This window comes from Puntigrus tetrazona, chromosome 10 (assembly GCF_018831695.1).
Source record: "Puntigrus tetrazona isolate hp1 chromosome 10, ASM1883169v1, whole genome shotgun sequence".
NCBI lineage: Eukaryota > Metazoa > Chordata > Actinopteri > Cypriniformes > Cyprinidae > Puntigrus > Puntigrus tetrazona.
The window spans coordinates 9,733,182-9,756,124 of NC_056708.1; the positions used below are offsets into that span (position 1 = coordinate 9,733,182).

At 35.7% G+C, this 22,943-nt stretch overlaps 1 protein-coding gene across 5 annotated transcripts in view; it reads right to left on the minus strand.

The window, feature by feature from the left end:
* grik1a (glutamate receptor, ionotropic, kainate 1a) overlaps positions 1 to 22,943 on the minus strand; it is a 43,889-nt gene that overhangs the window by 15,355 nt on the left and 5,591 nt on the right. For 4 of the 5 annotated variants that reach the window (XM_043250676.1, XM_043250672.1, XM_043250674.1 and 1 more), the window contains exons 2-10: positions 15,740 to 15,907; positions 14,680 to 14,937; positions 11,117 to 11,298; positions 10,776 to 10,829; positions 9,942 to 10,115; positions 9,094 to 9,237; positions 2,664 to 2,771; positions 2,397 to 2,441; positions 593 to 700 (exon numbers count right to left, since the gene is read on the minus strand). In XM_043250676.1, the coding sequence (XP_043106611.1) occupies positions 593 to 700; positions 2,397 to 2,441; positions 2,664 to 2,771; positions 9,094 to 9,237; positions 9,942 to 10,115; positions 10,776 to 10,829; positions 11,117 to 11,298; positions 14,680 to 14,937; positions 15,740 to 15,907 (1,241 nt within the window). The remainder of the gene's footprint in view (positions 1 to 592; positions 701 to 2,396; positions 2,442 to 2,663; positions 2,772 to 9,093; positions 9,238 to 9,941; positions 10,116 to 10,775; positions 10,830 to 11,116; positions 11,299 to 14,679; positions 14,938 to 15,739; positions 15,908 to 22,943) is intronic. The other variant, XM_043250675.1, reaches the window with a different exon arrangement.

Consider the following 22,943-nt stretch of genomic DNA (forward strand, 5'->3'; position numbering starts at 1 on the left):
GATTGAAATATGTCACAAAGGCAAAGTTAGCTGGCCAGATGAGTCAAAAACCAAAAAAAAAGTATTTTTTTGTGCAAACATTTACACATAATAGTGCTGATTAATAACGATTAACCACATCCATATATATATATATATATATATATATATATATATATATATATATATATATATATATATATATATGCGTGTGTGTGTAATTTTATATATAAATACACACAAATGCATTTATATTTTTTCTTTTTAAGAAAAATATGTTGTTTATACATATATAATAAAACAATATATTAATATAAATATATACACACGTAAACATACTTTCAAAATCTATTCTGTATGTGTGTACTTATAATAAATATACACAGTACACACACATATTATGCAAACGAAAAACTTTTATTTTGGATGTGAATAATGGCGATTAATCACTTGGCATTAATATATAACTGTATTTTTCTCATGCAGTTATGTTGCTAAAAATTACATTTGGTAATTACAACCTTGAAAATATTCACAGGGTGAATACAAATCTGCACTACTGAAAAAGTCAGTTTACATAAATGAGGGAGTGAAATTTAATTTATAAGTTTACCAGGATTGTGGTGACGATAAGTGTTCTGTTAGCCATAGAGTCTGTGATGTTTTTGTTTTCTTTCATCTCAGTCAGTTTGAGGCCGTTGTAAGAGTTCCACACTCCAATCTAACAATACAGCAAAAATGACAAAGCAAGAAGAACATGAGTCTCTGTTTCCGAGATGACAGTAAAAGAGGGACAGGCTTTATCAGTGAAGACTCAAAAAATAGGTCAGGAAAGGAAGGGAAAAAAAAAAACTAAATGAGAGAGAATTCTAGGTCTAATCCATTTGACTGTAAAACACTCCTTAACTGCCCAATAAAACCCAAGAAAGCACTTGGCTACCCTATTTAATGCATGGTCTACAAATTATGAATGATTTTGGTGCGTTAATTATTAAATCACACAGGGAAGAAAATTCACTTTTACTTTTTACCTGAACAAAACATAAATTTTTTTTGTCCACTAAAATAGAAGGTCATAGTAAATATTCTTAATTCATCACACTTGAAAGCCACTGAATTGATGTTGTCAAAAATAGCACATATAAAAAAACATTACGAGAAACACAATAGGTCTGTAGATATAAAAGTGCGTACTAATCTACTTGCTAGCCAAATACATATAATACCATTTAAATCATTTCTGAAGGATCATGTGAATCTGAAAGCTGGAGTAATGGCTGCTTAATGAAGCAGAAAACGTTCTTTCCGACATTTCTGCAACCAGTGAAGCTATTCTGTTATCTCCACCATTTTTCAAATCATAGAGGATGCCATGTGAAAATGAACACAATAAGCATAAGTAGACAGATGGAAATTGTGTAAAGAGAAGGTTTATTCGCTTTGATGTTTAATCTTTTATTTTTAAGATTTAAAATATAATCTTTTGAGAAAAAGAATTTCAGAAATGAAAATTAAATAGGTGATTGGGATTTTTGTTTCACAAATATGACTTTTCTCAAAACTGTGAGACTGTATCATGTTGTTTTTTTTTATTTTGAGACATATACATGCGTTAAAAATGTGCAAATACCTTCTTTCATTTTTTATTCTGTAAATGTAATACATTTCCATTGAAATCAACACTTGTTGCCAAATTAATAAATAACGTACAATAACAGCTAAGAAGGATCTCAACGAGGTAGAAAGTGGTTAGAAAAGCTAAATTATGACACTTTTGACACTAATTTGACTAACATTATATAAGAGCTTAAAATAAAATAATAAATAAATCTAAAAAAACAATAAGAAGAAAAGTCCCTTTTAAAAACAGGTTGTCAGCAGTAAAGGAATTAAACCAAACTTGCTTTTCTCTACTTAACAAACCTTTTGTTGACACAAGCATAATCTAGTGTACGTTTATGTATGGCACTTGTCACACAGCTCATGCGAGTCTGAAATGAGCGACTTATTCAAATGAATTTTAAAAGTAGATTAGAAATGCTCTCTAAATATCTGCCCGTGGATTAATGCATGTTTTTCTGCACGCCTGAGCTGGCTTGTATGGAGATGTGTTACTTACTGAGGCGCGAAGCATTGCAGAAAAAAGCGCTCATTTTATAACGCTGGATATCGCGCATGGCGATTTAACTGTCATAACTATAACTGGCACAACGTTATGCGTCTCGGCGAGACTTTCTGGCAGAAGTGATTGGCAGCGATCTCTTTCCATAAGGAAGTGAAGGGATTTCGGCGGGGAGAGGGAAGCCGATGAAAGGGCACTGGGTTTACTGAAGTGAATTTCACACAGGGGAGGAAATCCAAGCTCTCCACAGGTCTTAATCACGAACTCAGGGAATGAAACCAAGACTGGAACAAACCTTTGTCCATAATTTAGTAGGTCGTGATGCAGCATCGGCCGCTCGCTTTTAGGAAGAATTGAAGAGTTGTGTAGTCAGCATGGGAGAAACAAGGTCAATACAAATGATCTGGATAATTAATAGGTCTGCTTTGAGAAAAACATACTCAAGAGTCCACTCACAGGGTATTCGTTTAATATATATTTGAAATGCATAAAGACACACGGTTCGGCGTCATTTCTTCTGCTACAGGAATCATATCATTGGCGTCCAGCTAAGCTGACTCACCTTCGCTGTGCCATCCTCCTTCAGGCTGATGAGGTCTAAGTTGAACTCTTTCCGCAGACCATCAGTCTTGTTAAGGACTATCCGTCCAGTCAAACCATCCCATTGGGCCTAAGGCACAAAAACAGTACACAATGAGAATGATGCACAACATCGGTTTTACTGCTGTGTCTTTCAATCATAGCGGTAATGGAATATTATGCAGCCTTGGGGCATGTGTGTCTGTTAATACACACACACACACACACACACACACACACACACACACACACAAAACAGTTTCAACTAAACATTTTGCTGGTCAGTTAAATTTTAGTAGAATGGATTATTGTGAAGATAAATAGAGTTTAAACACGAACACTTGGATCATGTGCTTGAGGTTTGCCCAGCGATAAATAAAAGTTTTACCACATTTTTAATCTTTTATGATATAAGTGTGCAATACTGTGGGGAAAAAGCAGCACTTGATCTAATATAAGGGAAAACAGCTATATTTAAGTGTAGTAGTGAGTAATAGTTAACCCAAAAAGGAAATTTCTCTCATTTATTCACCCTCATGTTGTTCCAAACCTGTATGAGTTTGTTTCTTATGTTAAATATAGAAGAGAAGATATTTTGAATAATGCTTGTATTCAAACAGTAGATGGTCCCCATTTACTTCCTTTTTATTTTATCCCTATTATGAAAGTCAATGGGCACCAACAGCTGTTTGGTTTTTTTAAATATCTTACAGTATAAGAAAGAAACTTTTACAGGTTTGCAAAGACATGAGGGTGAATTACAACACAATTTTAAAAGTATTCCTTGAATGCAAGTCAATCAAGTAAAGTAAACAATGTCTTTCATTTGTAATTCTTAATTTTATGGTCACAGTTTTCTTTTTAATACATCAAATCATACATTTGGGGTCCATAAGGTTTTTCTTTTCATTTTTTTTGTTTTTATGTGTTTTTCTCGTATGCTCACAAAGGCTGCATTTATTTGATCAAAATAGGCAAAGTCATCTTTATTTTATAGCGCTTTACACATAACAAATTGTGTCAGAAAGGTTACAGAGATAAACAGAAATATAAGAGAATCAGCTAAGGAAACTCAACTGTGGAGACGGTTCAGATTCCGCAGTAAAGCAGCTCTAAAAAATAATGCCATTATTCAGCATATTCGAATTACTACACACAAAAAACAGTAATATCGTTAAACAGTTTTACAGTTTTTTTTTTTATTTAATCTGATTCAAAAGACCAATGTTAATTTGAAATAGAAATCATTTGAAACAATATAAGTGCCTTTTCATCAACTTAATGTGTCTTCATAACATAAATAATTTTCTTATGAAAAATCTGTGCTGTACAACACATAAAAATCGATATCTCTGTCAATGTTTGTGTTGGTTTTGTGTCCAAATTTGGAAACAGTATTACAAAACGTCTGTGTTGTTCCTCTGTGAATAAATGTAACCACATGGTTCTAGTTCTACGGAAATGAGGCTCCAAACCAGCTCATATTTGCAATATTAAAGAGGAATATTAAAGTGTGGAAGACGGAGAGATTTAAAACTACTGTTGTGGCTTATCACAAAGCAAATCTTATAGGTTTATTATATACTTTATTAAAACAGTCTATACTATCTTGCTATGGCGAGTGTACATACAGTGTGACATTTATATTAAAACTATTCCTAATCTTAAGACGTGTCTAGTGTTTGATGATATTGACTTTAGCGTGTATAATATACATAAAATCTAATGATCATGTCACATATTTTTCATTGACTGCTTTCGTTTACAAATGCAAGATCAGACTGTGTACTTGTTTAACAGCATACTCCTAAATTAAGTTATGCATACATTTCTATATATTTTGAAATCAATAAAAACAGATTATGATATTAATACATCAGAGCTGCTAGACTTAATTTTCGGGAAAAAAATAACAAGTGCTCTTCCCTACACTGTGTGGTCAGGCCTGACTGTATATTGTTCCCAAAAGCAAAAACATCAAACTACCGTCATTTCATTTCCCCTAGCTTTGTTGTACCAAAAATGAGAGCAAACAATCCCAGAATTCAATCAGCAGAGGCAACTAAGGAAGAGTAATAGCCCTGTTCAAGCCCTCTCTAGCTTTGATAAGTGGGTGGGATATCAGAAAAACAGCACTTCTGTTCTCAAGGTTGCAGCGTTTCTCAGAGTACATCTCAAAATAACAGGAACGGCTGGCCTTCAACACGTCACCAGCTCATGCTCAGGTGGATACAGCTTCACTATCCCGCAGGATACTGGGAGACTTGATGTTAACCTCGATGTAAACCATTTCCACCATTTCAGGGAACAGTAATGGAGCCACTGGAGACAAGTGGTGCACCGCATACTAATGTGTTCACATATGCCAGAAATTTTATTTAACAAAAAAAACAGACTTTGTTTTGAAAGGTGACAACAGGAATTCACTTGTTACTAATTTGTCATTAGCTGACACTTGTCCAAAGTACCCCTGGAGCAACCCAAGTGCCTCGCTCAAGGCCAAAACATTGCTAGTGTACAGGGCATCTCCTGTGGGATTTGAACCTACAACCTTTGGGTTACCAACACGAACCTTTAACCACTATGCTGCTCCACCAGCTCTTAGATATAACATAATTTTCTGAGACATCTGGCATCTCTAGTTAGTGCTGACTCACTGTCATATCCACTAAATTGCGGTGTCGATTAACAATGGTCACATGACTGGCCACTTTAAATGTCTTTGATTTATGGGGTGAGACGGAAGAAAACCTTTGGTCATGAAGTCAGGCGCGGATTATAAGCATTGCAAAAACAAAACAATGAATAAAGTAGCGATTATAAATGGAAAACAATAAAAAGCAGGAACGTGAATATTTTAAGTAAGTATAAACTTTAAAGTTACATTTAAACTGTGATTGTTGCAACATTTCGCTTCATTCTGAAAGCAAAAACGCTCTTCTGTGTATAATATGATCATGTCAACACATATTTCCCTTGTTGTTTTTGAGAAGCAGAGGGTGGTGACCCTAATATGTGGATCATCTTTGGTGCCAAAAATAACATAATTACACTTATTTTTCACTTCAACATCTAAAATTTGGCCGCAAACAGGAATAAATACTGTGAAAACCTCCCTTACACGTTTGACTACAGCTGCGGGTTTTGTGCAGTGTTGTTTCGTCAGAATCGTACGCAGTGGAATATAATCAATGCTCCTTAATGGCTTGTAAAAACATTTTTCTTTAACAATTTTTTTCTGCCACAGTACAGGAGCTCCATAATTTGAAATTATATTTCACGTAATACATTCCGTAGCATTTTCCTCATAAAAGGCAGACCCCATAAGCAAAACCGCACTGATCAGCATCTCCTGCCCAGCGGGTCAACATAAACAAATACTATATTTAAAGCTGCTCAGCCTTCTGTCACAGTTGATTAGTCACACCGAAATTCACATTACATTACTTAAGAGAGTGAAAATGTCTTAAATGGACAGGACAAGCAAGAAAAAGAGTAAATGAAATGAAGAGGGATTTTATTTGTCCTGGCAATCTATTTAAAACACCCCAGCATTGCTGCTGTTGTAGTTAAAGTGAAAAATTTCAATGGCCGCAGCACATATGCAGTTCACGGAAGGATGTGTTTTTGTGCTCTACAACATTTTGCACATTAAGAGTGCTCCTTAGTGTCTGTAGAGAGGCCTCTTACAACACAGTGTTTTATGGCTTTAATGGGGTTGTATTACAGAGTTTATGGGTCGTTAAAATCTAGCATCTGGACTCATTAGTGTTGGCATGTATAGAAAACTAACTCCACACTTGCTCAACTCAAAACAAGCCTAATTAGACACTTACACACAAAGTGCGACATTTTTCAGATACTCAGTACTTTCTCCATTCCTAGTTTAACATGTGATTTAAAGCCATTTAAAGGTTAATTTTCTTTAAAGTGTAAACACTGCAGCTATGTGGCATTTTCAAAACATAACAGAATACAAATCATAACGTGGTTTTAACTGTAAAGAAACGCTACAGTAAAAACCTGTTAAATGCTTAAAGGCAAAAATCCTGTCAAATTTACAGGGAAAAACCATAAACTCACATTTCCAAAATTCCCTGCATTGCATTTCAAATTTTATTTTAATTTGATGTTTTTCTTTGAGATAACGAAATAACTCTTATCAATTATGTTTAATGGGGTTGTATGTTAAATGTAATGTTGTTAAGTTAATGTTGCATATTTCAGCTGAATGACACTAAGCACCTTCTGTATATATGTTTATATTTAAATGCTGCTTGTTATGGGCCTTGGTTCATCTTAATAGGTTGGTATATTAACATTATACCAGATCATGAAATTAAGGTATTTAACTGTAAATTTAACTTAAAACCGTAAAACCTGTTTGCAAAAAGTTTTTACAATTTCAATTTTAAAAGACAGACCTATTGTGAACTAAAAGGCTGTTAATCAATAGTTTCTGTTGAAGCCATCAGTCAATGTTTTTTTAATAGAAAAAAACTACAATGCAGGCAATGAAAATTACCCATGGTTCTGCAGAAAAATATTTATCAATCAGTGAAGCAAATAAAACCAAATAGCCCACCCATTGTTGTGTTTACAATTTTGGTGACATGCTTCAGCTTTAACATTATTGTATGCAATACTAGCCAGAGAATTAGACCGCCTTTCATTCACTGAAACCACGCATATTTCCAAAAGCCCTTCAAAGACATGTCAGCAAACCAGACATCAGCAAATCCAAATGTGCGAAATGATTGGCAGTTGGCCTGGTGCTAAATTTTCTTGACAGGCTTTTTTGTTGTTTACGGAGACTAGGGCTGTCGTAGAGACAAGCGTGATTCCTCATGAAACCTTTTTCTGTGATTTCTGTCAGGTAATAGCATAGGTAATAAAAAAAAAAACAGCTAACAGCAGCTTTAAGTCCTGCGGTGCTCTGTGATTAAGGTGCAAACTGAGTATCAAGGACTAAGGGTTCCCAGTTCAAATATATACGACAGACTTAAGCATGGAAATAAATTCACCTTCTGCATGTGCTGAGCCACGCTGGGCCACCCCCTTTCTAATGCACTGTGTCATTATTCATTTATATATATATCTACATATATCTACCATAAAGCCTCTTTCATTTCTAAAGCCAGTAACACTCCGACTGCTGAGATGCTATGCAAGTAGAACTGAAAGCATATCTAAAAATGTTACCGAAAAACCTATTCAGAACAAACTTTCATTCCCCTCGACAGCCATTTTGTGTTATCACAAGCATTGATTTTTTTCTCGAGTGGAGGGACACACACCCCACTCTCAGACATGAAGGAGGACTGTTATGACCTCTCGGTTCAAAGGCGGTGAGAGCATCCAGCAGTGATCTGGGACTTAAAAAAAGATCAAAACGCAGAGGTACCAGTATTCATTTTCAGGCACCTCTGCCCTGAAAAACATGTTTTTCATCTACAAATAAATTTTTATGTAACCTGCGGGTCAAAAATCAAAGTTTAAAAAAGTTCAAAAACTCTGTCTGATAATTCATTTACACATACAATGTGATTCACATTATTCAGGAGATCTATCAAACTACTTCATTTCCAGCTGTTACAAATACAACGTGGACGTGTCAAGTGATGAGACAAAAAGTTTAATTTTATAATAAACAGAGACTACAAAATGATTGAAGACACCAAAGCTCAAGTGATTGTCTCATGTAAGAAACTATTTTCACTGCTCTGTGTATAGTTTTCATGGTTGATGCAAGAAATATGAAATTTGGCACACATTGTTCATTTATTTTTAAGAATGCATCTTCACAATGATGATTTATGCACTCCTCCAGTTTGTATACATACACTACAGTTAAAAATTTTGGGGTGAGTAAGATGTTTTTGAAAAAAGTCACCAAGGCAGCATTATTTGCTGCTCAAGAAACATGTTCCTGACTCCAAACTTGTCATAAGCGTTAAACACATTCACCTGCAGAATTACATTTTTAGCAGTAAAATCTTTTTCCTTGTCAAAATAAAATGTCAAGCATTTAACAATATCCAAATTATAGTGCAAAATGCCTGTAGTGAATTGTTTCAAGTGTTACGCTTTATTTTTAATGTCCAGTGCTCACTAATAACTATTAACTAAGACATTTCCCATCAATAAACTCCTAATTTGATGTTTATTATTCATAAGTTATTTGTTAAATGTGTTTGAGGTAGGAATAATGATTCTAAAATAAGGCCATGCAGAATACGGCATGTTAGTTATAAGTACTTATAAACAGCTAAATGTAATTTATTGAAAACAGAAAAAGTTGTCAAGTTGGCTATATTTTACAAGTGTCTACAACTTTTCATTTACAATAAAAACCAAGTTTACAATTCAAATGAGTGGAATGTGTTTTTCTACATAAAGTACAATAGTCTCACCTCTTTAAACAAGTTCATGAAGCGTGGGCCGTACCTCCAGGGCTTGTGTCTGTGGCACTGCAGGGAGCTCACTGTCATCTGCGTGGCCCGCTGAGACGCAACAGCAACCATGAACACTGCGTCATACATGAGCGCAGCTTCGGTCTGTGGAAGGAGAGAAGAATTTACACGCAAAACATGCTCGAAATATAATCAAACTTCATTATGCATTAATATACTGGCAGAAGGTGTTTTTTTTTTTTTTTGTTTACCATTTGCACGATGCTGAATGTTACGTAACGATATTTAAGTTTAATATCCTTCCCATCTGATCACAGTAAGAGAGCCCCTCCCAGCCCCCTGCTGCATGCACCTTATGTTTCTCTGGGTGTTATTCAGTGCTAAAATGTGACCTGGATGGTAAAAATAGATTTGAATAAATCTCCTGATGCTCGCTGCTTTAAGCCCTTCATGCATGTCTAATGAGGCTGAGTGCGCTAGCAGTATCTACACTGCCTTCTGGAGGACGGGTAGATTAGTCAACATCGGTGAGACTTAATCCCAGTTATTCTAACGGTGAAGGAAGGGCTTAAAGGGAGAAGTTAGGCTCCTGTTTTAGTTCTGGTCTATATGTAAATGAGGATTTTGAGCAGTGCGATCGGCTCATTTTACTGTGCGGTCACACTATGCAATCGACAACAGTAACAGATGTGACTCCAAATTGTCCTGCTCATGCAATATCTTACAGGAGCAGATCAAATGCGGTCTCTAAATCTTAGAAGCCATCCTGACAGTTAAAGGGTGTCAATTCAGTTTAAAAAAACAAAGTAGATGTGAACATAAATATACGAGAGCGGACCGATCCTCACAGTCATAATGCCGCTCATCAGTCCACTCTCAGGTTTGGGTGGTGCCAGCTGGCGCTCCGTGGACCACTTCTGGATTATGGAAGCCACGTATGGATCATCTAGATTCAGGAGGCGGAAGGCTGTCATGTTGACTCCACTATAGCGGTACGGCTCGAGATCCAAAGCAAACATATCCTGCAAGGCAACGAGAGTTTGTCCAGACTTAGCCTTAAGAGCTGTGCAAACTTTGCACAAGATATGGACTCTTCATGCCATGTTTGAAATGAAAAGGATCCCTAAGCCCTTGTTAGGAGGTTCATATGTTGGAATTTTTAATCAAACTGGCCACAATACGCAGCAAGTTGAACTGGACTTTGAATTACAGAAAGAAGAAGTTACTAAATTACTAAATTCATCAGATAATGCATTTTAGGAAAGAAAGTGTCTACATGTACAAAACAATGCACAAAAGTCCCTTCTGGCCAATTTAATGGTTTCTCGACGAATAAAAGTATACATTTTTGAACAGTAGTGTATTTACTCGCCTGTTATGCATTGTATGGTACAATTTCACAATTTCATGTGTGAATGAGAATGTCAGAATATGACATTTTAAGCCCTGTGAACACTGTCAGACATGAATTAGGAGGAACAGTTCCACAATCTGACATGAAAGACAGCTGATGCCGCCCAGGGTGCATAAGGGTTTCATGTGACAAAATGTCAATAAGGTCGAATCATACAGTCTGACAAGCATCAGTTACAAAAACAGCAGAAAACCACTCACCCTGTTCATCAACTCATGTTATGAAAAGCGCTCTTATTAACAGCAAGCAGTCCGCTTTTCAGACTCACCAAAGTAGTGAAGAAGAAATGGTAGTACTCCGTCATCATACCCATCGACATCAGCTGTGGGGGAGAAAAACAACTAAACATTTTTTGGGAAGGATTTGAAGGAAAAAGAAAGTAACGACCGACCGAGTGTGAAATAAGAGTTTCAGCGGTATTCAGGAATGAAGGCAGCATGGAGCAAACTGTATTACATTTTTCTGTTTTAAAGTAGAGCTCTGAAATCCTGCTGCGGCGCAGCATGCAAGACCACTTCACTCTCATTTTCAATCCATTTCAATCTGCGTGACGTACTTTGCGAGTTCAGTGAAAGTTCAGAGCGAGAATCTACAGAAATAGTGGCGCACCTGTTTGAGAAGCTCAGCGGCTACTTGGTAGGAGCAGTCGAAGATGATGTAAAACTCTTTTTCTTTCTTCATCTCCTTCAGTAGGGGGCGACTGTCACCTCCTCCCGTCGCCAGTTGGCGGATACGAATCTTCAGGTTGTTTTTGGACGGAGCTTTGATCAGTTCCTGCATACGCATCAGTCCTTGAAACAAGAGAATACAAAAGGAATGATCGAAGGTGGGGGGCAATGGAAGAGATACAAACTAATCACGAGCTGCAGTAATTACACTTTTGATTTCCCCAGTGTGATAGCAGATGTTTACGTGGACCGCAAATTGGGACTCATCTATTCCGTTGATACATAACAATCAGATGCTTTTTTTTCAGCTTCTCTTTAATCAAAACACTCAGACTATAGCAGCAAAAAGTAACGCTTTAAACTGTGGCGGGTCAAAATGTTATTTTGAGGCCGAATAGAACTGGGATAGGGATGAAAATGTCTGTAAGTCAGTCTTATTAGATAATCTTATACATCCACTAAAGCGTAATTGCATATTGCTCTAAATCTTTCTTATTATTTCAACAGATTTGAGAATAGTAAGGCCTAGAGAAATCCAGAAATATCCTTTTGAAATGTAACATGGTAAAAGCCTAATGGTTTTGCAGAGGCTGGATCAAATCCACGGGTCTCTGGGGTACAAACGTCCACAAGGCAGAGTGATGCAATGACCTCCACAAACACACAATCTCAACTATAAGCCACATTTAACGACATCTGCACGGTACAGAAACTGCACTTTTTCCATATTATTTGCACCAGTCTCATTTGTACTATTTTTGACTTTGGTTTGACTTATATCAACACAATAACTGTTATTTTAGTAGTATTAATAAACTACTGTAGTATTTATTAATATTTTGAAATAACATGTATTTTTGCATTTATAGTAGTGCTGTCAAATTATTAATTGCGTCCAAAATAAAAGTTTTGGTTTGCATGACATATGTGCGTGTTCTGTGTATATTATTTATTTAGGTATATATAAACACACACACACACACATAAAATATGTACATGTAGGGGCCCCTAAAAGTCACAAGACTAAAATAAAAAACTTCTTCATTGCTCCTGTTTCCTTGTTTTTATTATTCTTTATTATTCCCTGTGTATTCTCAAATTGTTTTAAAAATGCATCAAAATTGTGTTATAAACCACGCTTCCAGATCATACAGTATGATTATAATAAATGTGAACATAAATGAAAATAGCATTTTATATGAACTGATCAGATGTTGATCTAATTCAACAATTTCATAAGTTGTCATTAAATCATCAAGGCTGTATTAACACTGTGGCTGTTTGAACTAGACTTAAATATTAAGGGATCGTAAATTGGATTACAGAATTTAATATTTTGAAGAAAATATCCTATGCAAGTTCAAAGGGAAATTCAATAAAAGAAGTGGCAGAATAATATTGGTGACATAAATTTCTTACAAAGGCAACGCTGAGACACAAGTGAAATGTAAATGACATGCATAAAAAAAATATGTTGTTCATAATAAAGCCGCATAATACAACCGAAACACAGATTTGAGCAACAAAACTGCTTTGATGCTCAGAAAAAAACAGGTATGGAAGCCTTTTAGTCACAGGCTACACTTATTTGCCTTGATTTAGTCTTGGCCATATAATGACGTACTTGCATGCAATGATAAGATCGTAAATCATGTTATCAAAGTATGTGATTTCGAGACATAAACACAGCGAAAGTACTGTGTAATTTGTGTTTTCAAACAGATGGCTCACAGGAATTCAAGACAAATCGCACTACAGCAGAGACGGTGTGATGTGTAAATACTAGGGTAAATTTGCGCTGGCATCTGTTCCCTGAGCTCCCCTAATGATTTCGATCCAAGCCACTGGCTATGAATCAGACACACTAATCATTCTGAAACTGGTCAATCTGACCGGGTTTTATCTTTTGCAAGCAATTTCTGCAGAGATATTTTAAGCTGTAGAAATAGAAGTATTCGCTGGGCAATTTTCCATTTTGTTTTGCCTTGCGCTGATTTGTTTTTATGTGTTATTAAACTCTAGATTTGTTTGTCTGCATTTGATTTGCTCTCCAAATGAGTTTGCTGCCATCAGGGGATCTCTTGAAGTGTGTTAGTGAACTACAACATAATGCAGAATTTGCATATAATACGATTATTTTGATACTTTTTTGCTGCTTTTTTAATTGAAGGAGAGGGGGAGTTGGATCAGGATGTGAAAAAAGCCAAAAAGCAATCAAAACATTTGCGTTTGTGTAGTTGGACATAATGCAACGACTCACTTGATTTTGCGGATCATATATGACGATATTTTATTGGTTAATATTTTATTCTTCCCCTTTGTGCCCCGATTACATCAAAACGATGTCATCTCAAAGGCAGAATAAGTTATTACAATTTAATGTTTCTTTGTAATAATGCACACTGATGAATTATGCACAAAACTGACTGATTAAAATGCTGAGTTATACTCCTGTTAAGGTGATTTATATATCTCTATTGTTTGATTCTTCTGATAGAGCGTGTGAAATTTTATTATCTCTTTGAGAGAAAAAAAAATATAATTAATAATCTGAATAACTGTCACAATTGCTAACTGAATGAATATGAGCCAAGGCCTGTGGAATGCAAGGCTGTAATAACAACGTGAGAGAAGATGTTCAATATCCATTCAATATTTCGCTGCTTTCTAAACCATTTTGGTTCAGAAAAGGTCACGGAGTCAGAATATACAGAAAATGAAATATGGTATTGAAATGATGCTGTCAAAAATGAAATAAAGTGATAAGGTCAAGGGCGAGTTAAACCAAACTGATCTAGAAAAGCAAATGAACACTTGCCACCTGGAAACACATTAAATGTGTCAATGCCGCATCTAAAAGTTTTGCCACTGTGCAATTCAAAGCAGAGATTCAATGCAAAGAAATTGAATTTAAATGTTGCGAGTGACCCTGCTAATTAAAGTAAAACCAACATTTACACATTCACGGGCTGGCTGTGTGCAATGCCTCGTCTATAAATGTGCTGCTAGCAAACCGGTTACAGAGCTGTCCTATATCAAGCATTGCCAGAACAGAAAAAGCAAGTTGACAGCAAAAATATACAAAATGCATGAAGGGATCCCTGCTGAAAACACAAGCTTAGACCACCATCAAAACCGGTTTATGCTGGCTTAATGGTGGTTTATGCTATTTATCAACAAAAAATTACCAGCATGATCAGCAAGCCCATGTTCGAAAACCAGCATCCAATGACGCCATAAGCAGCGCTCGAGTTACTGTTGAATTCACTTTGAATTCCCCCTTGTTTCAAATATAATAGAATGTAAATGTATGTGGACATCAGTAACTCTCTCAGGCAGAAAAAAGGATTCCAGTATAAATGTTGTGGCCTGCAGTCTTCCATTTTAAAGCTCTAAGGTGTGAAGATTTCACTTCAAAAAGCCTCTCAAAAAAACCTTAAAAAAAGCACACTGAGCTGCCCTTCAAAAACTGCCACCCTTTTCTAAATCATAACAGTCACTCACCTGTGCTGTCTTCGTAGACCACAGTAACACACTTCCATTTGTAGAAAATGACAATGTCCAGGATAGCCCTGCTTATGGAGGTGTACTCAGGGTAGAGGTTAATGTAAAAATTGTCCTTATTGTCCACTGATGGGTGTTTCCAGCGTGTCTGGATGTGCGGCACCTCCAGGGCATTGCAAATGGATTGGACGGCACTGACCGAGGAGCTGTGAGAGGGGCCGAAGACCGCAGCAACCCCCAGGGCCAGCTGGTCACATACTGGGAGAAGAAAAATGGAGAGAAAGAACAGACAGGGGAACAAAAACATGTGGCATGAAAAAATATGTGGTGGCATGGAAAAAAGAAGAGAAAAACATAGAACAAAGTGTGCACGCAATAAAAAAATAGTCTAGCCTTGTTAGTTTATAAAATGTATAAGATTATAATGGCATTTTCCATTTAAACTGTTGGTGAAGTACAAAAATATATTGTTTTTGGAGACCTGCATGATACGTTTCATTAAATAGTTCAAAACACAAAATTAACAAAATAGCTAATTGTGCATCCGCAGGTTAAAATGCTTATTTAGACCGTCTTTTATTGATATTTTCAACTGTATTTAAACATTTAAAATAACTATGACATAACACTGAACTGATATTCAATTAATAATAATAAATTATGGACCACAAACCCAGTCTTAAGTCGCTGGAGTATACCTGCATCAAGAGTCAAAAATACACTGTATGGATCAAAATGATCCCTTTTTCTTTTATGCCAAATATCCTTAGGATATTACGTAACGATCATGTTCCAAGAAGATATTTTGTAAATTTCCTACCATAAATATTAAATAAATATACCATAAATGTAACTTATTGCACCCTCAGATTCCAGATATTCAACTTATGACTGGTTTATGACTTATGACTGGTTTTGTCACCCATGGTCACAAATAACTACAACCCAAGAAAAGATTATACATGAATGCAAGTATATTGTATGAATGAATGCAAGTAACCTTTTTTTTTTTGTAAAATAAAACTGTAAGATAAATACATATATAAATAGAGAGTCATACCCCTTCTGGAGGCTTCAAAGCTGTCAAAGAGGTTTACTCTCTGGATATCGTAGGTCAGTGTGGTGTTTGGCATCAAGGTTCGGTTTCGGTTAATACTTGTAACTGCAAATTTAAAGGCGAGTTCATCCATGCTGACTGGTTCATTCTCTCGCGTTTCAAAGATGCCCCCTTCAATCAAAATAAAGAGAAAACTGTGTTAAGCAACAATTAAAACTGTTCTTTCCAGTCAGCAAGTACAGTAGATGTCTAAACGCGCTTAAAGTGAAAGACATTTAAAGACCAGTGTGAAGCTAATGAATTAGTAAAGTTAAAATCAATGCCCTAGTAATGCATACATCTCATTAAAATTCAATTCAAAGCACTGGTGCAAAGCTAATCCTAAAACAGACAAATCCAGCTTTTAATACGCAGTTATTTGAAAACATTTTAAATCAGTGCCTAGCTACATACAGTATATGAATTGAACGTAACAATATTGTCCCCTAAACAAATATACATACATAAACAAACACACAGAAACAAATAACCTTTGCCAGAAATGACCTTTCATGCACATCCCAAAAAGAAAGGAACTAGTTGGCTAAAACAGCTAAATCTATTTGATATACAACATTCTTGTCCTCTCTGTTCATCTAAGACAGACAAAACTTAAGCCACATATGAAAATTAAAGTACTTTTCTCAAGGTTATTCTTTTCTGATCACTGTTCATAAATGATATCATTTGTCAAACAGTTGACAAGGTTCATCTGTTAAATCATTTATTTCCCTGCCTAGACCACGCAGACGCTTGACATAAGTTGACAATTAAGGATTGCAACAACAGTATCTGGGCAGAGGTTTCATTGCTCTTTATTAAATAGCAGCCCTTGAGTGATGGGCAACGTTCAAAACATCAGGAATAGCCTTTGAGTATTTTTCACTTAAGCAAACACTGTCAGTACAGTCTGTAATAAAAAGGAGAACAAAGAAATCAATTACAAGAAAAAGAACAAAGGGTTTTCCGTATCTAACTGTAGAGGATTACCAAAGTTAAAAAAGCACTGAGCGTCTTTGTTAACGTTGCCATTCATTATTAAGACCATAAAAGAAAGCAGCCTGTCTATTGCTAACATGCACGTTAGACATTAAACCAACCATTTTATGAATTGTGTTAATTCATAAGAAAAAAAAACACTGCTGTTTAACCTAGTACGATGCATCCAAATACCGAAACCAATACACGATGTCATTAGCTTACAGGTTTCAGCAGGTTATTTAGCGATCCCATAACATTTAGAAACTCTTAAATGGCAAATCATGCAGATTTAACCGCTTAAGAAATTCAGACTAATTGGCCAACACCGTGTTTGACCTTTAACATGCCATTTTTAAATCACTTCCCTCGCTGGCAGTGAAGCTTATTCTCAAAATTGCGCAAGGTTAATCAACATCATCTCTTCTCAATGATCACATGCAAATCAGACAATCGTGAAGATCAAAACAGACCGTTAACACCTGAATCAGCAAATGATCACGGCCAAAACATCAGACTTTGTTATTGAATATGCCAATCAAGAACCAATTTAACTCAGTCGGGTGCAAAGTCTACACGAAATAGATGTCTGGAGTAAGTGGCCAAGACTTTCAGTGGAGTGTATCTCCAGAATTATGCATGAGCATCTGCTACCACACACATTGTTATGTCCTATTACTTGTAACGCTGCAGATACTACACATCATAAGAATACAACGCGTCTGGAGGACATCCACCTGAGATCAGACCCTATTCATAGACGGCCAACAAACAGGTCTCAGCAGGAAATAATGGGCAATTAACTCGCCAATAAACAGTCAACCTCCAACAGAGAAAGTGACAGATTGGCTCTTTAATGAAAAGACTGCGAATGAAGATAAGAATAATTAAAAGGAAATGTTAATGTGTGTGAGATGAAGCTCATCAGAGTGTATATACGAGCTTCTGTGAAACCCGCTCTCAGTGGCATGTTTTGGATTTTGGAAAGCCGAATTGGAATGAGCGGGACTTAAAGCCAAGCCAGAAAGTCCTGCTGTGGATAACACCGTCTGATGTTCAGATATAGTCCCTCGGGGAGAGCGTGGACCGAGCACTCCACACGGGGAGAAAAGGAGAGGAGATTTTGTCTGTGAAAAAGTGATTGCTTTCATATAGAGGGAGATGGTCAGGCCGGGTTGGATTGGGAGGCTGGAGATGAGAATGAAGCCTGAAGCTTTTCTAGACGAGGCAGATGCACTAACACGAACGAGAGCTTTTTCAACAAACAAGTCTCGGTTCATTTTTGTGGAAGTATCGGATCTATGGTTTTGCCATGTTTATTTACTATTTTTCAACGATCACTAAGAAGTCTGATCCCTCATTGATTTTTTATTATCCTGGAAACACCGAATCCATCCAGCTTCACTTTTTCTTTAATTGGCATATTAAGAGTCAGCCATTGGAACCGAATAGATTTACAGTGTCTTTAAGACATCAGGCGGCATTAGAGCGGAATGAAAAAGCCGACAGAGTGGCATATAGGCACTCTTGTATGTGTGCGTAGGCGCTGTGATGGTTACTTGAGCATGCTTTAATGCTTTATTTCTATTCATTGGAAAATGGTCCCCTAGGGATGTCCAAAGCCTCTGCCATTCACCTTGGAGACCGCAACTTTAATGAATCCATTTTCTGTCATGATGTTTGTGTCATTATATGCATTTCGCCCTTGTGATAAACAATAAGTTAACAACAAAGTTATGGGTTTTGGATCTATATGCTTTTAATGCTGAGGCAGAGCTTTGCATATTTTTATGATTGAAAAAAATATTCTGTCATTATTTTACATCAAGGACCATGTTCTTCTCAAAAGGTAACACACTGAAAGAAAATATAAATGCATGACAGGGTTATTATAGTTATATAATTTGAACATATTTAACAAGGCAACATTTCTCATTTAATTTTTTTTGATTGATGTAAAAGATTTAAAACCTAATTAGAAATGAATAGACATTAGACCAAAAAAAAATGACAAGAACACATAAAAAAACCTAAAACAAAAACTAGAACAATATCTCAATTATACTAAAACAACATTTATACTAAATGTGACCCTGGCTGTGAAAACCAAACCAAAGTCTTTTTGTGTGTGTGTGATTTATTGTTTTCTACACTGTGTGAAAAAGTAACCTTGATATCTTTACATTGACTGAGTAAAGCCATGTCAAAGATCGAAATCATAGTGAAATTTATGTTTAAAATCAAACTTTGATGCTTATCTCATAATTAGATTTTGAGACTTTAGCCTGGATTTCACAGAGAGGGTTGCATATACAAAAAAGCGTTCTGCAGCTCCTCAGACCACAGGAACGAGTTACTGTCAATTAGTTGTGTTGTTAATAAAGAATGTCTTGGGGTTGGGGGTCTGATCTCCCTAAAGAAGGCTTTATCCCCCTGAAAGATGTCAAAAATCTAGATGTAAGGGGATCAGACGGAAATAAAGACATTTACTTTAATATTACAATGGATTTCTTCAGCCTTGACTGATTTAAACAAACAAACAAAAAAGGCTGCTCCTGATATTACCTGAGCGGTTGAAGAATTGAGATGTGCTCATTCAAAGATGTGCATTTATCGCTTGGACAGAGCAAGAAAGTTTAAAATGCGTGTGTAGATTCAGTCGAGCGATACAACTGAGCATTTTTTTAATGGAGCAAACTGTTTGCTAAAATAACCGTAACATGCATGCTACTGAATTTCTCTTGGATTAAATCCAACCCAACCCAAAGTACAATTTATTGACATTTATTTCGTTTTTTTTACACTTTACATCTAAACTTTTAGACACAGCCCAGTTTGAAACCCCCTGCAACAGATATCACAGTATAAATTCTAAACAGGCAAGTAACTTTAAACGCCTAATTTGACTGTCAACAAACGCTTGAGTGGAAATATTTGCTTCAGATTTTTTCTTTCATTAAAATTCTGCCCACATAAATAACTATCCTACAGAGGTTAGGCCGTTTTCACATTTAAATTGACATAAATTAGCTGAATTATGGGTAATTGTCACCATTCCCAGACTGTGCTGGATGCATTGTCTTTTTCCTTTTTTTAGCTCACAAGGTCTTTGTGTCCCTTTCTCATTCTTGCACATTTTATGCATTCTCATTTTCCCTCGGAGCTGGATGAGGAAGGAAACAGCAGGTCTTTTCATTCAGAAAATACAGGAGTTTTAGCACATAGCTATATATACCCTAATAAAGAACGTGTGCAATTGTAGTCAAAAGATGTTCTTTGACATTTCTTCATATTCAAAAGAATTTCTTGAAAATGTTACCAAAATTAACATCTCAAAGGCCTTTTGGAGATTATGTCTGAATGCAGCCCTGCAGCATGCTCTTGGTCTTGAAGTGCCTTCATTTTTCCCTCAATTACTGAGTTCAGTGAGCACCACGTCTAAAACACATTCTATCAGAGTAAGTGCCTTTTTAAAATAAGTACGTACTTTGTTACCATTTAAAAAAAGTTCTATATAGTTTGAATGAATGTGATATGAATGCAACCCTGACATACCACATTCATCATGTTGTCAGAATCATGAATCTCGTGAAGATCTCAAGAAATTTTAGCTTATCCAGGCACTTTTCCCTGAAAACTGTAAACTCAAATATGCTACATGCTGATTTCCATCTACTGTACTGGACAGTAAGGAAATAATGTATTTGGATGTATACCCAAATCTTTAGGGATACAATATGAATATTCAACGTGTTCATTTGACCTTGTAATTCCAACTTTCTCTGTGGTTTCAGTCTGTTTTTCATCTCCCGGATCATTCCGGGAGATATTCGAATTGATGCTATTCAATGTTACATGTCTGTCAGTTCTAACAATACATCAGTGTCATCGACCGCACTGCTTTTATCCAGACGGAATGCTCCGATCACGAGTCCTAGAATGAAACATTACAGTAAGAACACACTGAATGCTCAGGGTGGATGTGTAAAGGTTTCATCCGGGTTTTATCCTTTTTTGGCAAAAGAACAAGCAGTTTTACTAAAGAAAATATTTCACAAATGCAGAGGGCAGAACGTGACTGATAAATATAATGTGTTGTTATATGATTAAAATCAACATTTCATGTTGATGATGAGTTTCCATTTTTCTCCAATCAGATAATTAATCACGTTAAGTACATTTTTGTTCAAATTTCTCTAAATCTTCTTCGTCACAGCTGTACTGGACACCTGATGGCCTGGATACATGGAGTTTGTTTACTAACTCTAAATGAAACTGTTTGTTTATCTTGTCGTGATCCTTTTCGTCTGTTTATCTCTATTTCATGCTGCAGTGCACTGTGACCGCTAGCTGTCTTGCTGTCACGACTGGATCGTGGATGAACACAGAGGCATCAGGAAAAAGACACTGCACAAGCCTGTAATCACCTTAGTTTAACATGTTTTTTTTTTATTATTATTATTATTACTGACCTAGAGAGTCCAGAGAATTATATATCAGCGTTTTTTTTCCAAATTTTTTTCCAAAAAACACCTAGGACTAGTCCTTAATTTTGTTTTCTATTATTTAACAAACCATCTGATTGACAGCGGTGCCTCTAGAGGAAATGTTGCCCAAAAGTATATTTAAAAAAAAAAAAATCTAAAACATGCAAAGAATTTGCCAAGTTGGACTGCCACTGACAGTTTAAGAGTTCTGAGCGATATTGTACTTTTGATTGCTGTAACACCCCTTCAGTCCATATGGCCATGTGCTACATGTTTGAACCCCTAAATATATATTTAGTTTATACAGTGAAGAACATGCAGTGTTTTATATATTTGATAACTTCATATAATGTATGTTGCATCTCATACCTGTATTTGTTCTGCTGTATTTTTTGTCCTATTGCTTGTAAATAAATGATATTAAAAAACAAAAGAAAAAAACAAAAGAAAAAAACAAAAAACACACACACACACACACACATATATATATATATATATATATATATATATATATATATATGTGTGTGTGTTTTGTTTTTTTCTTTTGTTTTTTAAATCGCTGACTGGTTATGTGTTTTCAGTGAGCTTGGGTTTTGTTTTGTATTTGCCTATCCTTACAGCAAAGTAACAGTATTGTGATTTAAAGGTCATATTGCCCACCCCTACATGGATGAATCATTTACAATATAATCAATAACATAAAATGCAAATCTTGTAGGTTTAAAAAAAAAAATGTAAACAGAAATTGCTATTAAATTTCACATATGCATGCAAACAATGAGAACTAACAAATCTAATGAAACGTTACATTTTGAAATGTATTATTATTTTGTAAATGAATTAATCAGTTTTATTTACTTTTTATTGAAAAATACAGATTATATCCATTTCATTTTAAAAGTCGCATTTGCACATTTCAACATTAACTTTAAGCGAAAAGAAATGAATAATATATTTCTCTTTAAAACTTTTTAAAATCTGTTTAGTGCATCTTTATAGTTACTTCAGTTTATATAATACTTTTAAAACTAAAATTAAGTTCAATACTTTGCTACAAATATTGTGGCTCTTTTGACAAAATTATTAAAATATTACCAACTTCTAAGTCGCTTTGAATAAAAGCATCTGACGAATTAATGAATGCAATTTACATGGTTATTGATTAATCAAGGTCATCCAGAACCTTTCCAATGCATAAACTCCCACAACAAATGCACGCGTACAAACGCAAACACGCACACAAGTGACTACTAAATACTCAGGTCATCTCGGACTCAGTCTTTTTCTTTCTCTCTGTTCTTCTTTTCAACATTTCTGTCACTGTCTGTGATGTATTCCACACACTCCTCATAAAGACATCGCAATGATTTCAGCAAACACGCAGGCCAAATGCATCATCAAAGAAAAAACCTTCTTTCTCATTCAAATTCATGAAATCTTGTTCAAACACATCCCTTCTGACAAACACAAGAAAACACAAAGGGATAAGGAGTCAGTATGCATACCAATGCTCTCGCGGAGAAAGAGCCAGAGACATTAGCTGTTCTCCATTCTCTCCGCCACTGTGATCGAACCCTTTGATTTTCTCATGGGGCTCATTCCATACGCTCGGATTTGTTTATTGTTATTTCAAGCGCGATCTATAAGAGGCTCAATAAAAGCGAGTACGTTCCGACGCAAATGCTTACAACCTACATCGGTCG